This window comes from Rattus norvegicus, chromosome 9 (genome assembly GCF_021556685.1).
Source record: "Rattus norvegicus strain SHRSP/BbbUtx chromosome 9, alternate assembly SHRSP_T2T, whole genome shotgun sequence".
In the NCBI taxonomy this organism is placed as follows: Eukaryota; Metazoa; Chordata; class Mammalia; order Rodentia; family Muridae; genus Rattus; species Rattus norvegicus.
The window spans coordinates 29,980,738-29,998,653 of NC_141542.1; the positions used below are offsets into that span (position 1 = coordinate 29,980,738).

At 44.4% G+C, this 17,916-nt stretch overlaps 1 protein-coding gene, 1 non-coding gene and 1 pseudogene across 3 annotated transcripts in view; 1 reads left to right on the forward strand and 2 right to left on the reverse strand.

Annotated features, from left to right (window-relative positions):
* Polh (DNA polymerase eta) overlaps positions 1–17,916 on the forward strand; it is a 34,682-nt gene that overhangs the window by 7,833 nt on the left and 8,933 nt on the right. Inside the window, 6 exon segments of one of the 2 annotated variants that reach the window (NM_001108204.1) lie at positions 981–1,195; positions 5,062–5,231; positions 8,158–8,261; positions 11,078–11,197; positions 13,714–13,837; positions 15,170–15,235. In NM_001108204.1, the coding sequence (NP_001101674.1) occupies positions 981–1,195; positions 5,062–5,231; positions 8,158–8,261; positions 11,078–11,197; positions 13,714–13,837; positions 15,170–15,235 (799 nt within the window). 2 annotated transcript variants of the gene reach the window in all.
* Positions 2,306–2,598, reverse strand: LOC148003624 (signal recognition particle RNA). The gene has a single exon (XR_015630003.1).
* LOC103690509 (activated RNA polymerase II transcriptional coactivator p15 pseudogene) lies at positions 16,089–16,716 on the reverse strand (annotated as a pseudogene).

Here is a 17,916-nt window from a genome sequence, read left to right on the forward strand (position 1 = left end):
GTGAGTACACTGTAGCTGTCTTCAGACACACCAGAAAAGGGCATCAGATCTCATCACAGATGGCTGTGAGCCACCATGTGGTTGCTGAGAATTGAACTCAGAACCTCTGGAAGAGCAGTCAGTGCTCTTAACCACTGAACCATCTCTCCAGCCCCAATTATTAATTTTCTTTTTTTTTTTCCTTTTTTATTTTTCGGAGCTGGGGACCGAACCCAGGGCCTTGCGCTTGCTAGGCAAGTGCTCTACCACTGAGCTAAATCCCCAACCCCTAATTTTCTTATTTGAAATTTTCTCTTCCCAAATGACCCTAGCTTGTGTCAAGTTGACAAAAGACTATCCCATGTTTTAAATAGATCTATGATGACATATTCCCCTGAAGAAAGTAGCTATCTCCCTAGATGTATCCCCACATTCTAGGCACTTGTCTTTATAATTTGACTGATAGTATATTCAGAGTGATTAGCTAATATTACCCAACACTACTGACTAAAGTTGAGCTCCATAGTCAATTGGTTAATTTGTAGTGAGAGCTGCTGTCATAAGAAAGATCTAGTTGGATGAGTGTCATGTTCTCTATAAATTGTAGTTGTTTGAATATTTATTCTGAAGCAAAAATAAATAGGAAAGCTGTGTATAAATAGGAAAGGGGTAAGCGAACAGAGGCTGTTTGAGAATGCTAGGCACTTCTTTTCTTTTTTAGAGAGAGGTCCTTGTTATAAAAGTTCAGAGTCTGCATGCTTTTGTAAACTTAGTATAATGCTAACCTTGCAGGAGAAGGCTTTCCTAGGACGTTCTTTTCCTTGTTTCTGTTGCTTTTCTACCTAAGCATTGTTCCCTTCAGTCGTGTTGTTATTACCTCTCTATTAAGCCACTTGTCACTTGCTTATGGATATTCTTGTTCATTATGGAAAGAACAAATGGGGTTGACAGCCACAAACTTACATCCCCTTATCGCCTGCATGTGTGATCCTTCTACTTAGGTACCGGGAAGCTAGTGTTGAAGTGATGGAGATAATGTCTCACTTTGCTGTGATTGAACGTGCCAGCATCGATGAGGCTTATATAGATTTGACCAATGCTGTGCAGGAAAGACTTGAAAAGTTACAAGGTCAGCCTGTCTCAGCAGACTTGTTGCCAAGCACATACATTGAAGGGCTGCCCCGAGGCCCCGCGGTAGAGGACACTGTTGAGAAAGGTACTTGTATAGCATCACGTTACTTCTGCTCCTGCTTTTCCTGGTTACGCTGATTCTTTTTAAATGATTGAAAGGAAACTTAAATTACCACCTGTGTATATCATGAAAAGATATATAAAATCTCTTATCTTTCTGGGTATTTGCATGATGAGAAACTGTAAGATGTTTATGATAGTTAATATCTCTTTAGATAACCTGGGTCCACTGGAAGAGCAACCAGTACTCTTAACTGCTGAGCCATCTCTCCAGCACCAGAATAAGCTTTGAAAATGGAGGCCTTACGGTTGACTAATTAAATTTTCTCCTCAAGAAAAGGGTCTTTTCGGGGCTGGGGATTTAGCTCAGTGGTAGAGCGCTTACCTAGGAAGCGCAAGGCCCTGGGTTCGGTCCCCAGCTCCAAAAAAAAGAACCAAAAAAAAAAAAAAAAAAAAAAAAGAAAAGGGTCTTTTCTTCTTTTTATTAATTTATTTACTTTACATCCCGATCAAAGCTTCCCTTCCCTCCTTAACGTGTTGCCTAGGCCTCACATTCTCTAATCTTCTTCCCTAACCTTTGGAATGACTAGGATTACAGGCCTGTGTTACCACACGGGTGCGAGGTTTTACCCAGGGCCTCCAGTACACTAGCAAGTGCTTGTCCTCTGAGTCCATCTTCAAACTGAGTGGGAAGAGTTTAAGTGGTGCGGCCTGTGATATTGTTCTATGGGTGTCTTTTCTATTACTAGGCAGATACCATGACCGAGGCAGCTTACAGAAGAAAGGGATTATTGGGCTAATAGTTTCAGTGGTGAGTCGATGACAGTCAGGAGGAGCAAGGCAACAGTCAGGCAGGCAGTCACGGTGCTGGAGCAGCAGCTGAGAGCTTACGTGCCTCACACCAACCACAGGGAAGAGAGACCTAACAAGGAAACCTCAACCACACCCCCAGGGACACACCTCCTAATTCTTCCTAAACAGCGAGACTTGCAGCAACTGGGACCATGTTTTCAAATATATGAACTTATGGGGCCGTTCTCATTCCAACAAGCACAGCAAGTAAAGGCACTGACCCTGGTGACCTGAGCTCTGTGAAAGGAAAGAGCCGACTCCTGCACACCGTCCTCTGACCTCCATGTGTGAGCTTTGGCGCATACTCCTCTCTGACCTCTAAATTTTATATATTTTTAAAAATTTATTCATTTTATATATTTTTTACCTGCTCCATTTCCGACCTGGACCGGTTCACCCCTCCTTAGGCAACCTGGTGGTCCCCCACTCCCGGGAGGTCACCATATTAATGCCGAACTTAGTGCGAACACCCAATTGGCGTAGTGCACTGCAGCCCAGAACTCCTGGACTCAAGCAATCCTCCTGTCTCAGCCTCCCAAGTGGCTGGGACTACAGGTGTGCGCCACCGCGCCCGGCCATTTTATATATTTTTAAAGTTTATTCTTATTCTGTATTCACTGGTGTTTTGCCTGCATGTGTGTGAGGCCCTGGAGCTGGGGTTACAGGTCGGTATGAGCTGCCGTGGGGGGTGCTGGGAATTGGTTTTCACGAGGAGTTAAGGTAGTTTAAGTAAGAAAGTATGGGTAAAGCAGGAGGGGTTGAGGGATAGAGGAAATCATTCTGAAGTAGGCTTTGATGCTGACTGCACAGTGGAAAATGAAAGAAAAAAGTTAGTGTTAGTTAAATTGTACGCTTTTGTTAAGAGCAGAGGGCATTGGGAGGGGGAACCCTGGAGAAAGAAGATGTGCTTGGTTTTAGTTATGTTTGGTTTGAATGTTTATAGAATGATAAGCAGAAGAGGAGTCTTCTGTCAGGAGGTGGTGGCCAAGATGGGCTCTAACATGAGCTTATTTCCTGCGTATCCATTTCCTTTGCTGTATAATCATGTTTTATTCTATTTCACAACTGTGAATTTGCGAATGACCATTAAGTTCATGATCATGAATAGTCTTATGCTGAATTGTAAAGATGTCTTGGATGGATTTTAAACTACTCATGAAATCATTCTCTAATGTAAATATCTGTTTCGGTGAAAGTTGAAGCGTGAGTAAATTATGAATGTTTTCTAGGTTTTATTTTTGTTTTTGAGACAGAGCTCAGTAGTCAGACCAAGCTGGCCTTGAACTTGCAGCGATCCTACTGCCTCTGCCTTCTGAGTGCACTGCCAGCCCCACAAATTCTGATTTTTTTTTTTTTTTTTTTTGGTTCTTTTTTTTTGGAGCTGGGGACCGAACCCAGGGCCTTGCGCTTCCTAGGCAAGCGCTCTACCACTGAGCTAAATCCCCAACCTCGAATATTTTCTAGTGAAGAAGAGTGTTCAAGAGGAAGTTTAAGAAGTCTGGCAGTGGGGGCTGGAGAGATGGCTCAGAGGTTAAGAGCACTGACTGCTCTTCCAGATCCTGAGTTCAATTCCCAGCAACCACATGGTGGCTCACAACCATCTGTAATCAGGTCTGGTGCCCTCTTCTGGCCTGCAGGCATACATGCAGGCAGAAAGCTGTATGATGTATACATAATAAATAAATAAATGTTTAAAAAAAAAAAAGTCTGGCGGTAATGGCAGTGCATGCCTTTTATCCCAGCACTCGGGAGGCAGAGGCCGGCGAATCTCTGAGTTCAAAGCCAGCCTGGTCTACAGAGTGAGTTCCAGGACAGCCAGGGCTACACAGAGAAACCCCGTCTTAAAAAATAAAAAAACAACAAAAAAGAGGAAGTGTAAGGAAGAAAATTTGAGGGAATTTTTTTTTCTTTTCTTTTTTTCGGAGCTGGAGACCGAATCCAGGGCCTTGCACTTGCTAGGCAAGCGCTCTACCACTGAGCTAAATCCCCAACCCCAGGGAATTTATTTTTAAATCATTGTTCATGGACTGGTAGACTACATATCTAGCATATGTGAATCATGGGTTTCAATCTGAGTACTGCAGAAACCAATAAATCATTATTCCTGAATAATTGTTAGCATAAAGTATCTGCTACACATCACCACTACGTTTTCACAGACGCTGAAACTAAGGCTGCTGGAATGGTGTGTAATTGGTCTTCTAAACCTTTGCACGGTCGGCTGGGGAAACACCACGGCACTTACAAGCCCACAGCAAGCTTAACAACCTGAGTTTGGCCCCTTTGGCGCACGTGTGCACTGCTGTTCTGGAGGAACACAAATTTGGTTCCCAGCATTCTCATTGCTAGACTCACAGCCACCTGAAACTCAGGCTCGAAAGTATCCAAGGCCACCTCTAACCTCCTGACACACATGACAAGATTGAATTCTAAAATAAAGCTGTGTATCTTAAGTACCTCTTGTTTTGTTTTGTTTTGTTTTGTTTTGTTTTGTTTTGTTTTTTTTGAGACAGTTTCTCCATGTACCAGAGCCCTGGCTGACCTGGTCTCTTTGTAGACTAGACAGGCCTTGAACTCACAGAGATCTGATTGCCTCTGTCTCCCGAGTGCTAGGATTAAAGGTGTGTGTGCCACCATGCTCAGCCCGAAATCAAATCATTTTTGCCTTGAATGCAAATATAGCCACAGGAAATGTATATCACTGGGTGATTTTATAGTACAGACTTAGAGAAAGCTACATCATACAGTCTACTACATGTTAAGTTCTAATGCCACATACTGTGATTCATGTAGTATGCCCCTGAGCAAGCAGTATGTGATTCATGACTGGAAATAATTTTTAAAATGTCAGCTGGGCAGTGGTGGCTCACACCTTTAATTCTAGCACTTGGGAGGCAGAGGCAGGTGAATCTGTGAGTTGGAGGCCAGCCTGGTCTACAGAGCTAGTTCTAGGACAGCCAGGGCTACACAGAGAAACTCTGTTTCAAAAAAACAAAAACAAGCAAACAAATGTCTAAATATGATCTCAACGTTTTTCAGAGGATATTCGAAAACAAGGCTTACTTCAATGGCTTGGTTCTCTTGAGAAAGATGATCCCACCTCTCCAGACCTACGGCTGACGGTGGGTGCGGTGATTGTGGAAGAAATGAGAGCAGCCATAGAGAGGAAGACTGGCTTTCAGTGCTCAGCCGGGATTTCACACAATAAGGTGAAGGCTTATGGTAGACTTCAAAGAGAAGCATCAATGTTCTTAGTACTTCTTACTACAGTATGGCAAGGTTATTAGTGGATAATTAGAGTTTGTCCTGTTGAGGGCCGGTTGTGGTGCATGTCTACTTCTTCCACTGGGGGGAAGGTAGAAGCAGGAAAACCATGAGGGACTGGAGAGAGGGCTCAGTGGTTAAGACCACTGATTGTTCTAGAGGACATGGGTTCAATTCCTACCACCCACATGGTGGCTCACAGCTGTCTATAAGTACAGTTCCAGAGAACCCAATACTACAGGCGCACATACATGCGGGCAAAATACCCATGTACATAAAATAAACCTATTTTTGTTTTATTTCATGTTCTAGGACTGGTAAGATAGTTCAGTGGATAAAGGCACTTATTGCCAAGCCTAAAGACCTGAGTTCTATCCCTAGCACCTACATGGTAGAAAAAAGAGAGCTCAGTCCTTTGGGCTGTCTTCTGGCCTCCACATGTGTAACTGTACCCATGAATATAGTTTAAAACAACTTTAGCTATACTGGCCATGATGATACATGCCTTTTACCCCAGCACTCAGGAGGCACAGGCAGGTGGATCTCTGAGTTTGAGGCCAGCCTGGTCTACAGAGTGAGTACCAGGACAGCCAGGGATACACAGAGAAACCCTGCCTCAAGAACAAACAAAAACTTCACTAAAATAAAATTCATGTTGAGACTCAAAGACTTAATATTACTTGACATTACATAGGTATTTTCCTAAACACCAGCCTGAAAGTTGACAAAAATTGTATTTTCTTAATGACCGAACTATCTGTACAGAAAAGCAGAGGCTTTGAACTCATCCGTAGCCTACTTCTTTATTGTCGCTTGCTGCATGTTTTTGTCATTGTTGTTGCTTTGTCTTGTAACTTGACTTTTTGAGGCAAGGTCTCATTCATGTAGCTCAGGCTGGGCTTGAACTTCATGTGTGCCCAAAATGACCCTGACCCTCTTGTCTCTGCCTCCCGAGTCCAGGGATTGTAGGTGTGCGCTACTGCGCTTGCTTTCTTGTTTCCTCTTATGTGTGTAGCTATGTTTTGTGTGATATACGCATGTGTCATAATCTATTACTCCTATGCTTTCTATTGACCTAAAGCTCTGATTTTTTTTTTGGAAGAGAAAGAGCTATGTTAGCAGTCAGCCAGCCCCAGAGACCTTCCTGTCTCTTCCCCATCCAATGCTGGGGGTGCGGTGTTTGCAGGATTATGCCCAGCTTGTTTCGAATGTCTGGGATTCAAACTGCAGTCCTCAGGCTTTAGCGCAGTGGGGACAGGAAGTGCAAGGGTGTAGTGAAACTTTAATTTGGACTAGTGTTTGTACAACAGGGGACACAGACATTTCTCAGTGTTCCTGGAGAATGATACCTGATGTCTAACTAACTGATAAGGAGCAGAGAGACGTGGGACGTCAGTCAGCTCAACCAAGGCTCCATAGCTGCGCAGTAGCTGACTAGGCCGCTGCCACACTTTTCTCTCTCTGAAGGAAAGTTGCTAAGTTGCACGGAAGAGCTTTCTATTTTCTGGCTGTATGGAGGGAAGGGAAACAGTATTCCTAATGTAACAGAAATCATTATTTATCAAAATCAAAATATTGTTTTGTTGAAGTTACTAAAGAATTTTACTAGTAGCTGGGCATGGTGGTGCATGCTTTGAATCCTAGCACTTGGGAGGCAGAGGCAGGTGGATCTTTGTGAGTTCTGGGCCAGTCTTGTCTACATAGTGTGTCCAAGTGCAGCTAGGGCCAGATAATAGAGAGACTATCAGGGTTCTCACAGCAGTGGTCCTCAGGGGCATGAAAGACCCTTTCACAAGGATTGAATACCAGATATTCTACATATCACATATTTATATCACAGCTCATAAGAGCAGCAAAGTTAACAGTTATGAAGTAGCAGCAAACATAATTTTATGATTGGCAGCCAGCACATCCTCTGTTAAAGGATTGTAGCGACAATGCCTGTTTACCAGCAGAAGGGCCATGAACCTAATAGTTGTTCAGTACATGAAGCTGGATGTCTCCGCTGGCCTCAGTGTATGCCAGAATCCCAAAGAAGTAGGCTCTAGTGCCAACAAAGGAATGGACTTGCCAGTGAGAGCAAGCAGGCAGAGAGAGCAGGGTTCCTCCTTCTGTGTTCTTTATATAGGCTGCCAGCAAAAGGTGTAGCCCACCTTCTGTTAAAGGGAGGTCTTCCCATTTCAAAAGATCTGATTCAAAGTCAGTCTCCCTTTCCAAATAATTAATTAAGGGGAACTCCCTCACAGGCATACCCAGCCATCTGGGTTTTATTAATCCAGATGTGGTCACGTGACAACCAAGGATAGTGATCACAGACCATGTCTCAGAAGCAAGAAAAAGAATCTTACTAGTGAAGTTAAGGAGTAATTATCTGTAAATGTGTGTGTGTCTATGTTGGAATTATATGTATGTGTGTGTGTAGGGCGCCAAGGCCAGTCCTGAGCTCGGCTCTGTCCACACTCACTGCCAAGTGTTGGCATCACAGGACTGCACCACCACCTCGGCCTACTTTAGCATTGTCAACTTTACCTGAAAAAGAGTGGATCTTAAGTCTCTTCTCTGTTTTTTTAAACCTATTGTGAGAAAAATCACAAATAGATGAAAAAGGAAAACAATGCCTGAGGAAAACGGAGGAAGGAAGACACGGGGGGGACTATGAGGAAATGGCTTCCTGTGCAAACTTAGTGCGTGTGCCTGCATGTGTGTCTAAACATGTGCACCTGCGTGTGTGCATGTGTGTGTGTGTGTGTGTGTGTGCGTGCACCTGCGTGTGTGTGTGCGTGCGTGCGTGCGTGCGTGCGTGCGTGCGTGCGTGTGTGTGTGCTTTTATCTCAACGACATTAAGGAGTTTACTGTTCTCTGTTCTTCCAGGTCCTGGCAAAACTTGCTTGTGGACTAAACAAGCCCAACCGCCAAACCCTGGTCTCACATGGGTCAGTGCCACAGCTCTTCAGCCAGATGCCAATCCGTAAAATGTAAGGATTCAGAAAGGACCTTCCAATGCCATCATTCCCTGGGGATCATCTCTGCTTATAGTGTGCTTCATTCATAAATGTTGGACACAAAGAAAATAGGTACCAGTCAGAGAGGCAACACTGAAATATTTGAAAACTATATTTAGGCTTTTTTCTAAGTGAATTTTTACTTCAGGATTATCTGTAGTATATATCTAATGTATAAAATAAACTACAAGCTGCCAGTGATGCACACCTTTAACCCCAGCACTGAGAAGGCAGAGGCACCAGGATCTCTGAGTTTAAGAGCAGCCTGGTCTCCATAGCTAGTTCTAGAACAGCCAGGCTGTGTAACAGACCCTCAGGGCAACAAGAAATGAAGTAAAAGGTGGGCGTGGCTATCTATGCCCCACCCCCTGAGCCCTGGAAGGACAGCAGCAGGAGCTTGTGAGTTCAGTGCCTGCTCCCCCACGGCTGCAGAGGTTGACCACGCCCACATAAAACACGGGCTAGGAAGAGCGCTTGCTGTCCAAATACTAGGGCCAGATCAGATCACACCCCCACCCCACCCCCAATAAAGCCAGCTGTGTGCTCTCTGTAACCTCCGGGCTGTGGAAGGAGAGTGCCCTGTAGCCCATGAACTGAGGGGGATGGGCATGGGGACTCCTTGCACTTTGCTGGCTGCCACCCAGCTCCAAGTATGTGAGAAACACTGTCTCAAGGAAATAATTCCAAGAACAATAGAACAGGACACCTTAAATCCTCTAGCCCATGTGTGAGTGTGAACACACATTCTCTTTCTCTCCTTCTTCTCTGTCCCCCCAGAGTTTTAGCTCTACCTTCCTTCTGGCTTTTTATTAAAAGTCTATTAAATATGTAACAAATAAAATTCTTACCTGGGGAGGCAAATGCTTTTAATCCCAGCACTCAGGAAACAGGCAGGGGGAGCTCTGTGGGTTTGAAACCATCGTGGTCTACAGTTTGTTCCAGGACAGCCAAGGATGCACAGAGAGACCCTATCCCGAAAAACAAAACAAAACAATTTTTTCTTCATTGGACAGTGGTGGTGCCCCGGAGGTAGTGGCAGGTGGATCTCTGTGAGTTCAAGACCAGCCTGGTCAACACAACAAATTCCAGTACAGCAGGGCTGCATAAAGAAAACAAACAGACAATATATTTTTTTCCTTCTCCTGGGAAGGTGCGGAGACAAGGTCTCATTGTACGTGTAGGCTGGTCTCATACTGTTCGTGTTCCTTGTGCCTCAGCCTCCTAAATGCTAGGATTATGGGTTGGAGCTGCTCATCCAGCAGGAATTTTACTTTCTCTATTACCAGGCGGTTTGCTTGGTTTTTGCTTATTCCAATAGAGTCTCACTCTATTGCCCAAGCTAGCATTCCTGGCTAGCTCGTGTCACCCAGGCTCACCTGACACTACTTCAGCTCACTAGTGTTTGGGGTTACAGACAAACGTAAGCTAGCGTACCTGACTCAACCAAGGTTTCCAGAGGTGCCAAACTGCTCTCCAATGAGGCATGAAAACAAAAGTGCTTTGAGAAAGCGTCATGGGCTGCAGATGGGAGAGAGCCAGCCAAGGACACAGCAGCATGGAGACACTGAACAGAAAGAAGGCAAAGCGATCAGATAGTCCGAGTGAACCAAGGGAGCCAGGGCAGGGTCTGTACTGATGACGGCACTGAAATAGAAACACTCGGGGTAGGCTAAGGATAGAGTGCTTCAAATCCGGCTGAAGAATATTGGCCGTGGAAAAGATTTATTTTGAGTTTGGAAATTTTTTAATTTTTTGTTTGTTTTGGTTTTTTGTTTGGTTGGTTTTGCAGTTTTCAATTAAGGGTCTTCTGTAGTTCTAGCTGTCCTGGAACTTACTCTGTAGATCAGGCTGGCCTCAAGCTCACAGAGATCCACCTGCCTCCTAAATTCTGGTATTAAATGCTAGGATGGGCTTGGAATTTTAATTTTCAAATGGGACAATATGGTGTTTTGTTTTGTTTTGTTTTGTTTTGTTTTTGTTGTTGTTGTTGTGTTTTTTCCCCCTTTTTTTTGGAGCTGGGGACTGAACCCAGGGCCTTGCGCTTGCTAGTGCTCTACCACTGAGCTAAATCCCCAACTCCTGGTTTGTTTTTTTCTTAAGATTTATTTATTTTATTTATATGAGTACACTGTAGCTGTCTTCAGACACACCAGAAGAGAGCATCAGATCTCATTACAGATGGTTGTGAGCCACCATGTGGTTGCTGGGGTTTGAACTCAGGACCTCTGGAAGAGCAGTCAGTGCTCTTAACCACTGAGCCATCTCACCAGCCCCAGATAATGTGTTTTACACGGCTGAATTTTGTATACAAGAACAAGAAGAAAAGAATTTTTTACATACAGTTGACTTGATAATAAATCAATGATGAATATTTTACTTATGCTCCTGTTAATCTTCCCAGGTCCTAGCTGGGAAGATTCATCTGGCTTTATATTTCTCTCTCTTTGTGTGTGTGTGTCTGTGTGTGTGTGTGTGTGTGTGTGTGTGTCTGTGTGTGTGTGTGTGTGTGTGTGTGTGTCTGTGTGTGTGTGTGTGTGTGTGTGTGTGTGTGTGTGTGTGTATAGGCACACTTCCAGCTGGCCCTGTATTTGTCATGGTTGCCAGCATCAGACTCTTTAGTCAGCATGGCTTTTTGCTGAGCTGCTGAACCCTCCACTCTGTGTCGGACAGCTAAGAGTTTGCAGGATTAAAGTGTACTCTGATTTTCTCTAAACCTTTGGAGAGCTACTTGGAGCAACAGAATGTCTTTGGTTAGCTGCATATTTAAATTCCTTCTCTGCTTTGTTTAGCCGAAGTCTTGGAGGAAAGCTTGGGGCTTCTGTCATTGACGTCCTTGGGGTAGAATACATGGGTGACCTGACCCAGTTCACTGAAGCCCAGCTCCAGAGTCATTTTGGAGAGAAGAATGGGTAAGTGATTTATATTCATTTTCTTTTTAAAATTTTTTTGATTTTTAAGACAGGGTCTCAGTGTGTAGCCCTGGCTGTCCAGGAACTCACTTTGAGGTCCAGGCTAGCCTTGAACTCAGAGATTACCTACATCTGCCTCCCAAGTGCTAGGATTCAAGGAGTGTGCCACCCCACTTGGCTACATGGTTAATATTATTTTTCAAACATAATCTTTATGGAGATACTAAATTCAATACAGATAAAAGCTTCTAATTGGGGCTGGAGAGATGGCTCAGTGGTTAAGAGCACCGACTCCTCTTCCCGAGGTCCTAAGTTCAAATCCCAGCAACCACATGGTGGCTCACAACCATCTGTAATGAGATCTGATGCCCTCTTCTGGTGTGTCTGAAGACAGCTACAGTGTACTCATATATAATAAATAAATAAAATATTTTTTAAAAAAAAGCTTCTAATTGGAAGGGCCAGTTAGCCCAGGCCAGATTCAAACTTGATCTGTAACCAAGGTAACTTTGAAGTGCTGATTATGCCTTCTCTCTACCTCCCAAACCTTTAGATAACAGGCATTCATCAATGTACCCAGCCTAGGACTTGTATTCCGGGAGGCCATTTCATGGTTTGGGAATATTAGTTCCCACCAGAGGGTGGCCTGTGATCTTAGTACTTGGGAGAGAGGAGCACAAGTCTGAGATCAGTATGATACACACGGACCTTGACTCAAAAGGAACCCCCTCAAAAAAGGTTTTGGGGTATCATTCATTGGTGGAGCACTTTCCTAAGGTGCTACAAGGCTCTTGGTTCTATCCAATCTCCAGCACTGCAAAACTTCTAAAAGTTAAATAATTAGCTCACTGTGGCCTATCCCTCCAACGTCATTTTCCTATATTCTTGGGTGGTTGATAAGACTCGTTCATGTGAGGGCTGAATATGTACTGTTACCTTGTTTAGTTTGAAGTACTGGGAGTTGACTTGAGGGCCTTGTTCATGCTAGAGAAGCACCGTACTGAACAGCTAGATTACAACCCACTTTTCTCCTTTACTTTTCATTCACGTCTCAGTTGTCCAGGAAGGCTGCCTCGGCTGCCCGAGTCCCATTATATCAGTGTGTGTGTGTGTGTGTGTGTGTGTGTGTGTGTGTGTGTGTGTGTGTATGTGAGTGTGTGAGTGTGTGAGTGTGTGAGTGTGTGAGTGAGTGTGTGAGATTGTGTATCTGTGTGAGTGTGTGAGAGAGTGTGGGTGTGTCTCTGTGTGTGAGTGTATGTGTGTGAGTGTGTGAGAGTGTGTGTGTATCTGTGTGTGTGTATGAGTGTATGTGTGTGAGTGTGTGAGAGTGTGTGTGTATCTGTGTGAGTGTGTGAGAGAGTGTGTGTATGTGTGTGAGTGTGTGAGAGTGTGTATGTGTGTGAGTGTGTGAGAGTGTGTGTGTATCTGTGTGAGTGTGTGAGAGAGTGTGTGTATCTGTGTGAGTGTGTGAGAGTGTGTGTGTATCTGTGAGTGTGTGAGAGAGTGTGTGTGTCTGTGTGTGTGAGTGTATGTGTGTGTGTATCTGTGTGAGTGTGTGAGAGAGTGTATGTGTATCTGTGTGAGTGTGTGTCTGTGTGTGTGTGAGTGTGTGTGTGTGTGATTTTGCTGATGTTACATTCAAATTTTTGTGTTTCAGTCCTAATAAGTACAAAAAGATGAATTTGTGGCTTGTTTGTAGTTTGCAAAAAATAGTGGTTTAACTTTAGAAAGTAGGATTAGTTCTCCACTTGCCAATGTCAACTATTTAAGAATGTCCAAGGCTCTGTGAGAGCTTAGGCATGCTTAATTTTAGATAGAGTTTTTTTTTTTAAATGAATTTAATTGAAACATGGTCTCAAGTAACACATGCCTTAAACTCCTGATCCTTTTGCCTCCACCTTACAAGTACTAGGACACACCAAGCTATTAATTTTTTTTCTTTTTGTTTGCAGTCTGGGGGATTGAATCTATCCCCCATGTGAAAGGCCTTGCACATGTTAGACAAATGCTGTACCATTGAGCTATATATATTCCCCAGCCTCAATCATTTTTTTCATGAAGAGGATAAAAGGCTAATGTAGGTATAAGTAAGGAATAATTAAGTAGTCATGCATGGTGATACATGCTTTAGATCCCCCTCCTTTAATCAGGAGCCAGAGGCAGGAAGATCTCCATGAGTTCGAGGCCAGCCTGGTCTACAACTTGAGTTCCAGGATAGCCAGAGCTATACAAAGAAAGCCTGTTTCAAAACAAAGCAAAAAAATAAAATTACGTTAAGCATGGTGGCTTATGCTTACTGTTGAGAGGCTGGGGCAGCCTCTTCATGAGCTAGAAGCCAGTCTGCTACATAGTATATGTTGTTTATTAATACGTAAGAAACCAGGCATGGTGGCTCTCACTTGTAAGCCCAGTAGCATCACAATTAAAGGCCAGTTGAATGAATGGTGAGACCCTCTCTTTAGGAAGTAGACAAGAACAAGGAGAATAATTCTGAATGTCTTTCGCTGCTTTTATAGGTCTTGGCTGTATGCCATGTGCCGAGGCATTGAACACGAGCCAGTTAAACCCAGGCAGTTACCTAAAACTATTGGCTGTAGCAAGAACTTCCCAGGGAAAACAGCTCTGGCTACTCGGGAACAGGTAAGCCCGCAGAACTTCCCCACAGAACACTGCTGCTTTTAAAGGGGTGTCTTAGTTAGGGTCTTATTGCTGTGAACAGACACCATGACCAATGTAAGTTTTATAAAGGACAACATTTAATTGGGGCTGGCTTACAGGATCAGAGGTTCAGTCCATTACCATCAAGGCGGGAGCATGGCAGCATCCCGGCAGGCATGGTGCAGGAGGAGCTGAGAGTTCTACATCTTCACCCAAAGGAAGCCAGGAACAGACTGAGCATCCTCAGGCAGCTAGGAGGAGGGTCTCCAAGCCCACACCCACAGTGACACACTTCCTCCAACAAGGCCACACCTAATAGTGCCACTCCCTGGGCCAAGCATATGTAAACCATCACAAGTGGGCAGTGGGTTTTGGTAGCCCTTCTAAGTATACTGGGTTAGAAGTTACCTTTATTTTTAGGATACCAAAAGGAATAGAACTTGATTTATGTTGAAATAACTAGTTTAGTTTGTCATTTTTCCTCCTTCAATCCAAAAACGTGTAAAATAGAACTGACTGAAATAGACAATGACATTTCCTGTCTTTTTTTATAAACTTCAAAAACCTATAATTTTGTGCCTCGCCACCCAGTCTGGGATCTTCCTTAGAAGTGGAATGTGGTAGAAGTACCAGATGGCACTGTTAGGAAAGCGAGGTGAAGGGCTCGGAGCCTGAGTGTGGTAGAGCACCCCTGTACTCTGGGCAGGGGACAGAGTCAGTTACACAGAGTTGGAGGCCAGCCTGGGTCGCAGTATCCTGACTGAACAAATGGTATTTCACGTGTGTGGATGTGTGGGCAGACAGCAGAGGACCATGTCAGATGACCCACTTATTTAAAAACCACTTTATCTTTATTAGCCTGCCCTGTTCTCTTGAGATGATGTCTCTTGAACATGGAACTGTGTGAGCAGCCAGCACAAGCCATGACCCTGCTCCTGTCTCTGCCCCAGATCCGGGTCATACTGTATTGTGGGTGCCGGGACTGCAGCTCTTCCCTCATTCTTGGACTGTAAGCACTCCCACCTACGTGGTCACTTCCTCTTCCCAATAATTAAGGACATTTTTCTTGTTGTCGAGGGGTTTTTGCTGTGTAGCTCAGCCTTGAACTCATGATTTTTCTGCCTCAGTCTCTAGAGTCTGGGATTACAGGTGTGTACCACTCTGCGGGGCTGAAAATCTTCAGCTGGAGGATGAGCACAGTACAGAGAGCTCCATGATTGGTCACAGGGATCCATCAGCTGGCCAATCACTGCCTGGTTGGTAACATGTCTACTTAAATGAACAACCTGAAAGTTTCTGGCTTTTTTCCTATAGGTACAGTGGTGGCTTCTGCAGTTAGCCCTGGAACTTGAGGAGAGACTAACCAAAGACCGGACTGACGTAAGATTCTTTCTCTATTAATCTTTGAGATTTAAATGGTACTGACCCCCTTACCCTGTGGAGAAGAAACATAGAGAAAATAGAATCAGTTTAGGGAACTTTATGACAGTTTGCTTGGCCAGATGCTTTTAATCCCAGCACTAGGGAGGCAGAGGCAGGTAGATGCCAGGCTGGTCTATACTATATGGTACATTCCAGGAGCCCAGGGCTACATAGAGAAACTGTTTCAAAACAAAAGAAAAAAAAAGTTTGTTAAAAATAGGAGCCCAGGCTTAGCTTCGAACTTGCCAATCCTACCTTCAGATTCCCAATTTCTAGGATTCTAGGCATGACTTAGCAAACTCGGCTGAATATTCTTTTACCTTCTTTTAACACAGCTCCATAAAACGGTGTGCTGGCACGGAGGAGTCAGCTTAGTGGTAGAGTGCTTGCTTACCATGCGTAAACTCTTGAGTGTGATCCCTAGCACCTAATAAATACCAGAGGATAAGATCATTCCTCACCCCCCCTAAAAAAAGTCAGTCTGGAGTCTTTGGAAGCCTAGCTTTGTAAGAACTTCCTCTAATCATGCCCTCTCCTTACCGTTCACCTTTACTGTTTTGTTTTCTCATCTAAATTCTCCTGCAACACAAAATGGATTAGTGGATTTCACCAGAGTACATAAATCTCCATGGCGTTTAAGCAGAGTGGGGGTTGGTGGTTACAGTCTGACTTTTACACTAGGTAAGGGCACAAAGCAATCCTCTTTAGTAAAGTTAACAATTAGCTTCACTTAGAACATTTTAATAATGCACATTTAAAAAAGTATTTGTCTTACAAATTGTTCTGCAATCCAAGTATACAACAGTGTGGAAAACAACATTTAGGAAACAAAAGCCAGCCAGTGTGAAAAGACAGAGTAAATCAGCCGCGGCAGTACAGGCTCGACGCGGCTCAGACTACGGCTTTCTGACTGCAGCGTCTATGTCACAGATCTGTTCCTTCAGCTGGCTCCACTGTTCCATGTTTAAAGAAACCCCTCCCCCGCTTTCGTGTCACCTTCCAAGTCCACCCAGTATTCTCTAATGTCAATCAGAAGTTTTCCTTTAAAGTCCTGAACGCTGACAGATCTCATCTTTCCAGTCTGGAACATGTTGTCATCTGTGCTGCGGCTGCTCTGCTCAGAGGACGCCAGAGCTCTATGTCTCACCAGGCTTTTGCTTCTTCACAGGTTTCTCTGGAACAACTTGCTCTTTCCTCTTTAACTTTTTTTTTTCCCACCTTCGCTGTCAGAATCACTGCCTGAAGGGGCTTGAAGAAACAAGTTCCTTTGATTTAGGCAGTGCTCCGCCCTAGCGGCGCCAGAGGACCTTTGTGGAGTCTGCTCTGTCCTCTCTTTATATAGGATCCAGGGATGGGGCTCGGGTGGTCGGGCTTACACAGCACTTTATCTTCTGGGCCATCTTGTGGACCCCATAGTGGAAAGTTTTGGTTTCTTTCATGTTCAAGTCTTTGTGTGTGTGACATGTGAGGGTGCCCTTGGAGGCCAGAAGAGGGCGTTGGATCCCCTAGAGCGGGATTTAGAGCTGCTTGTGAGTTACCTGACAGATTTGCCGGGAACCAAGCTCGTCTGTGAGAGCAGCTAAGCCTTCTTAACTGCCGGCCACTTTGCCAGACCCCACAGTGGGAACTTTAAAGGCCAAGTATTAATCAAACATTAGACATCTGTTTCTTCTCTTTCTAAGTAACTTTGTTTTGAGATAGGGTCTCACTATGTAGCTTTGACTGACCTACAACTCGCAGTGATCCACCTGCCTCTACCTCCCAAGTGCTAGGCATCTCGAACCCTTCCTTCTGTCTCTACCTCCCAACCACTAGGATGGGCGGTATGGTCTATCCCCTGCCCTGGATCATTCATAGACAGACAGACAGACAGACAGACAGACAGACAGACAGAGACAAAAAGTACATCCATCTACAGTGTACAGTTCAGTGGTTTTAGTGTGTTCCAGAGTTGTATAACTATTTATTTTTGTTGGTTTAGTTCTTTTTTTTTTTTTTTTCTCTGAGACAGGGTTTCGGGTGTAGCCTTGTCTATGCTGTATCTCACCCTATAGACCAGGCTGGCTGGCCTGGAGCTCAGAGATTTGCCCGCCTCTGCCCTTGCATGCTGGGACTAATGGTGTGCAGCACCACTACCCAGCTGTTTGTTTGCTTGTTTGTTTTTAGTGTAATTTTTGAGACAGGCCCTCACTGTATTCCTGGTTGGTCTGGATGAAACATTACATAGACCGAGCTACCTTGAACTGACAGACATCTGTCTGCACCTGCTTCTTGAGTGCTGCGACTACAGGTGTGTGCCACCACACCCAGCTTTACAGTTAGCCCGAGAAGATGTTCATTTACTCCCCAGAGAAATTCTGTGCCATTAGCAGTCACTCTCCATTTCCTCCCTACTCGTCTCCTGTAGTTCCCGGCATCCTTTTAGCGTGATGGCGCTGACCTTTCATCCCATATTACATGAGCAGCTAAGCAGGACTTAAACATACCTCACAAACGAAGTCCCTAGATATCCCTGCAACTGAATCACGCAGTGTGCGGTTCTTTCACTGAGCTCACCTGTACTATAGCACGTCAGTTATTAAAGTCATTATTAGTAAATGGATATTGGGGTTATTTCTACTCTGGGCCATTATCAGTAA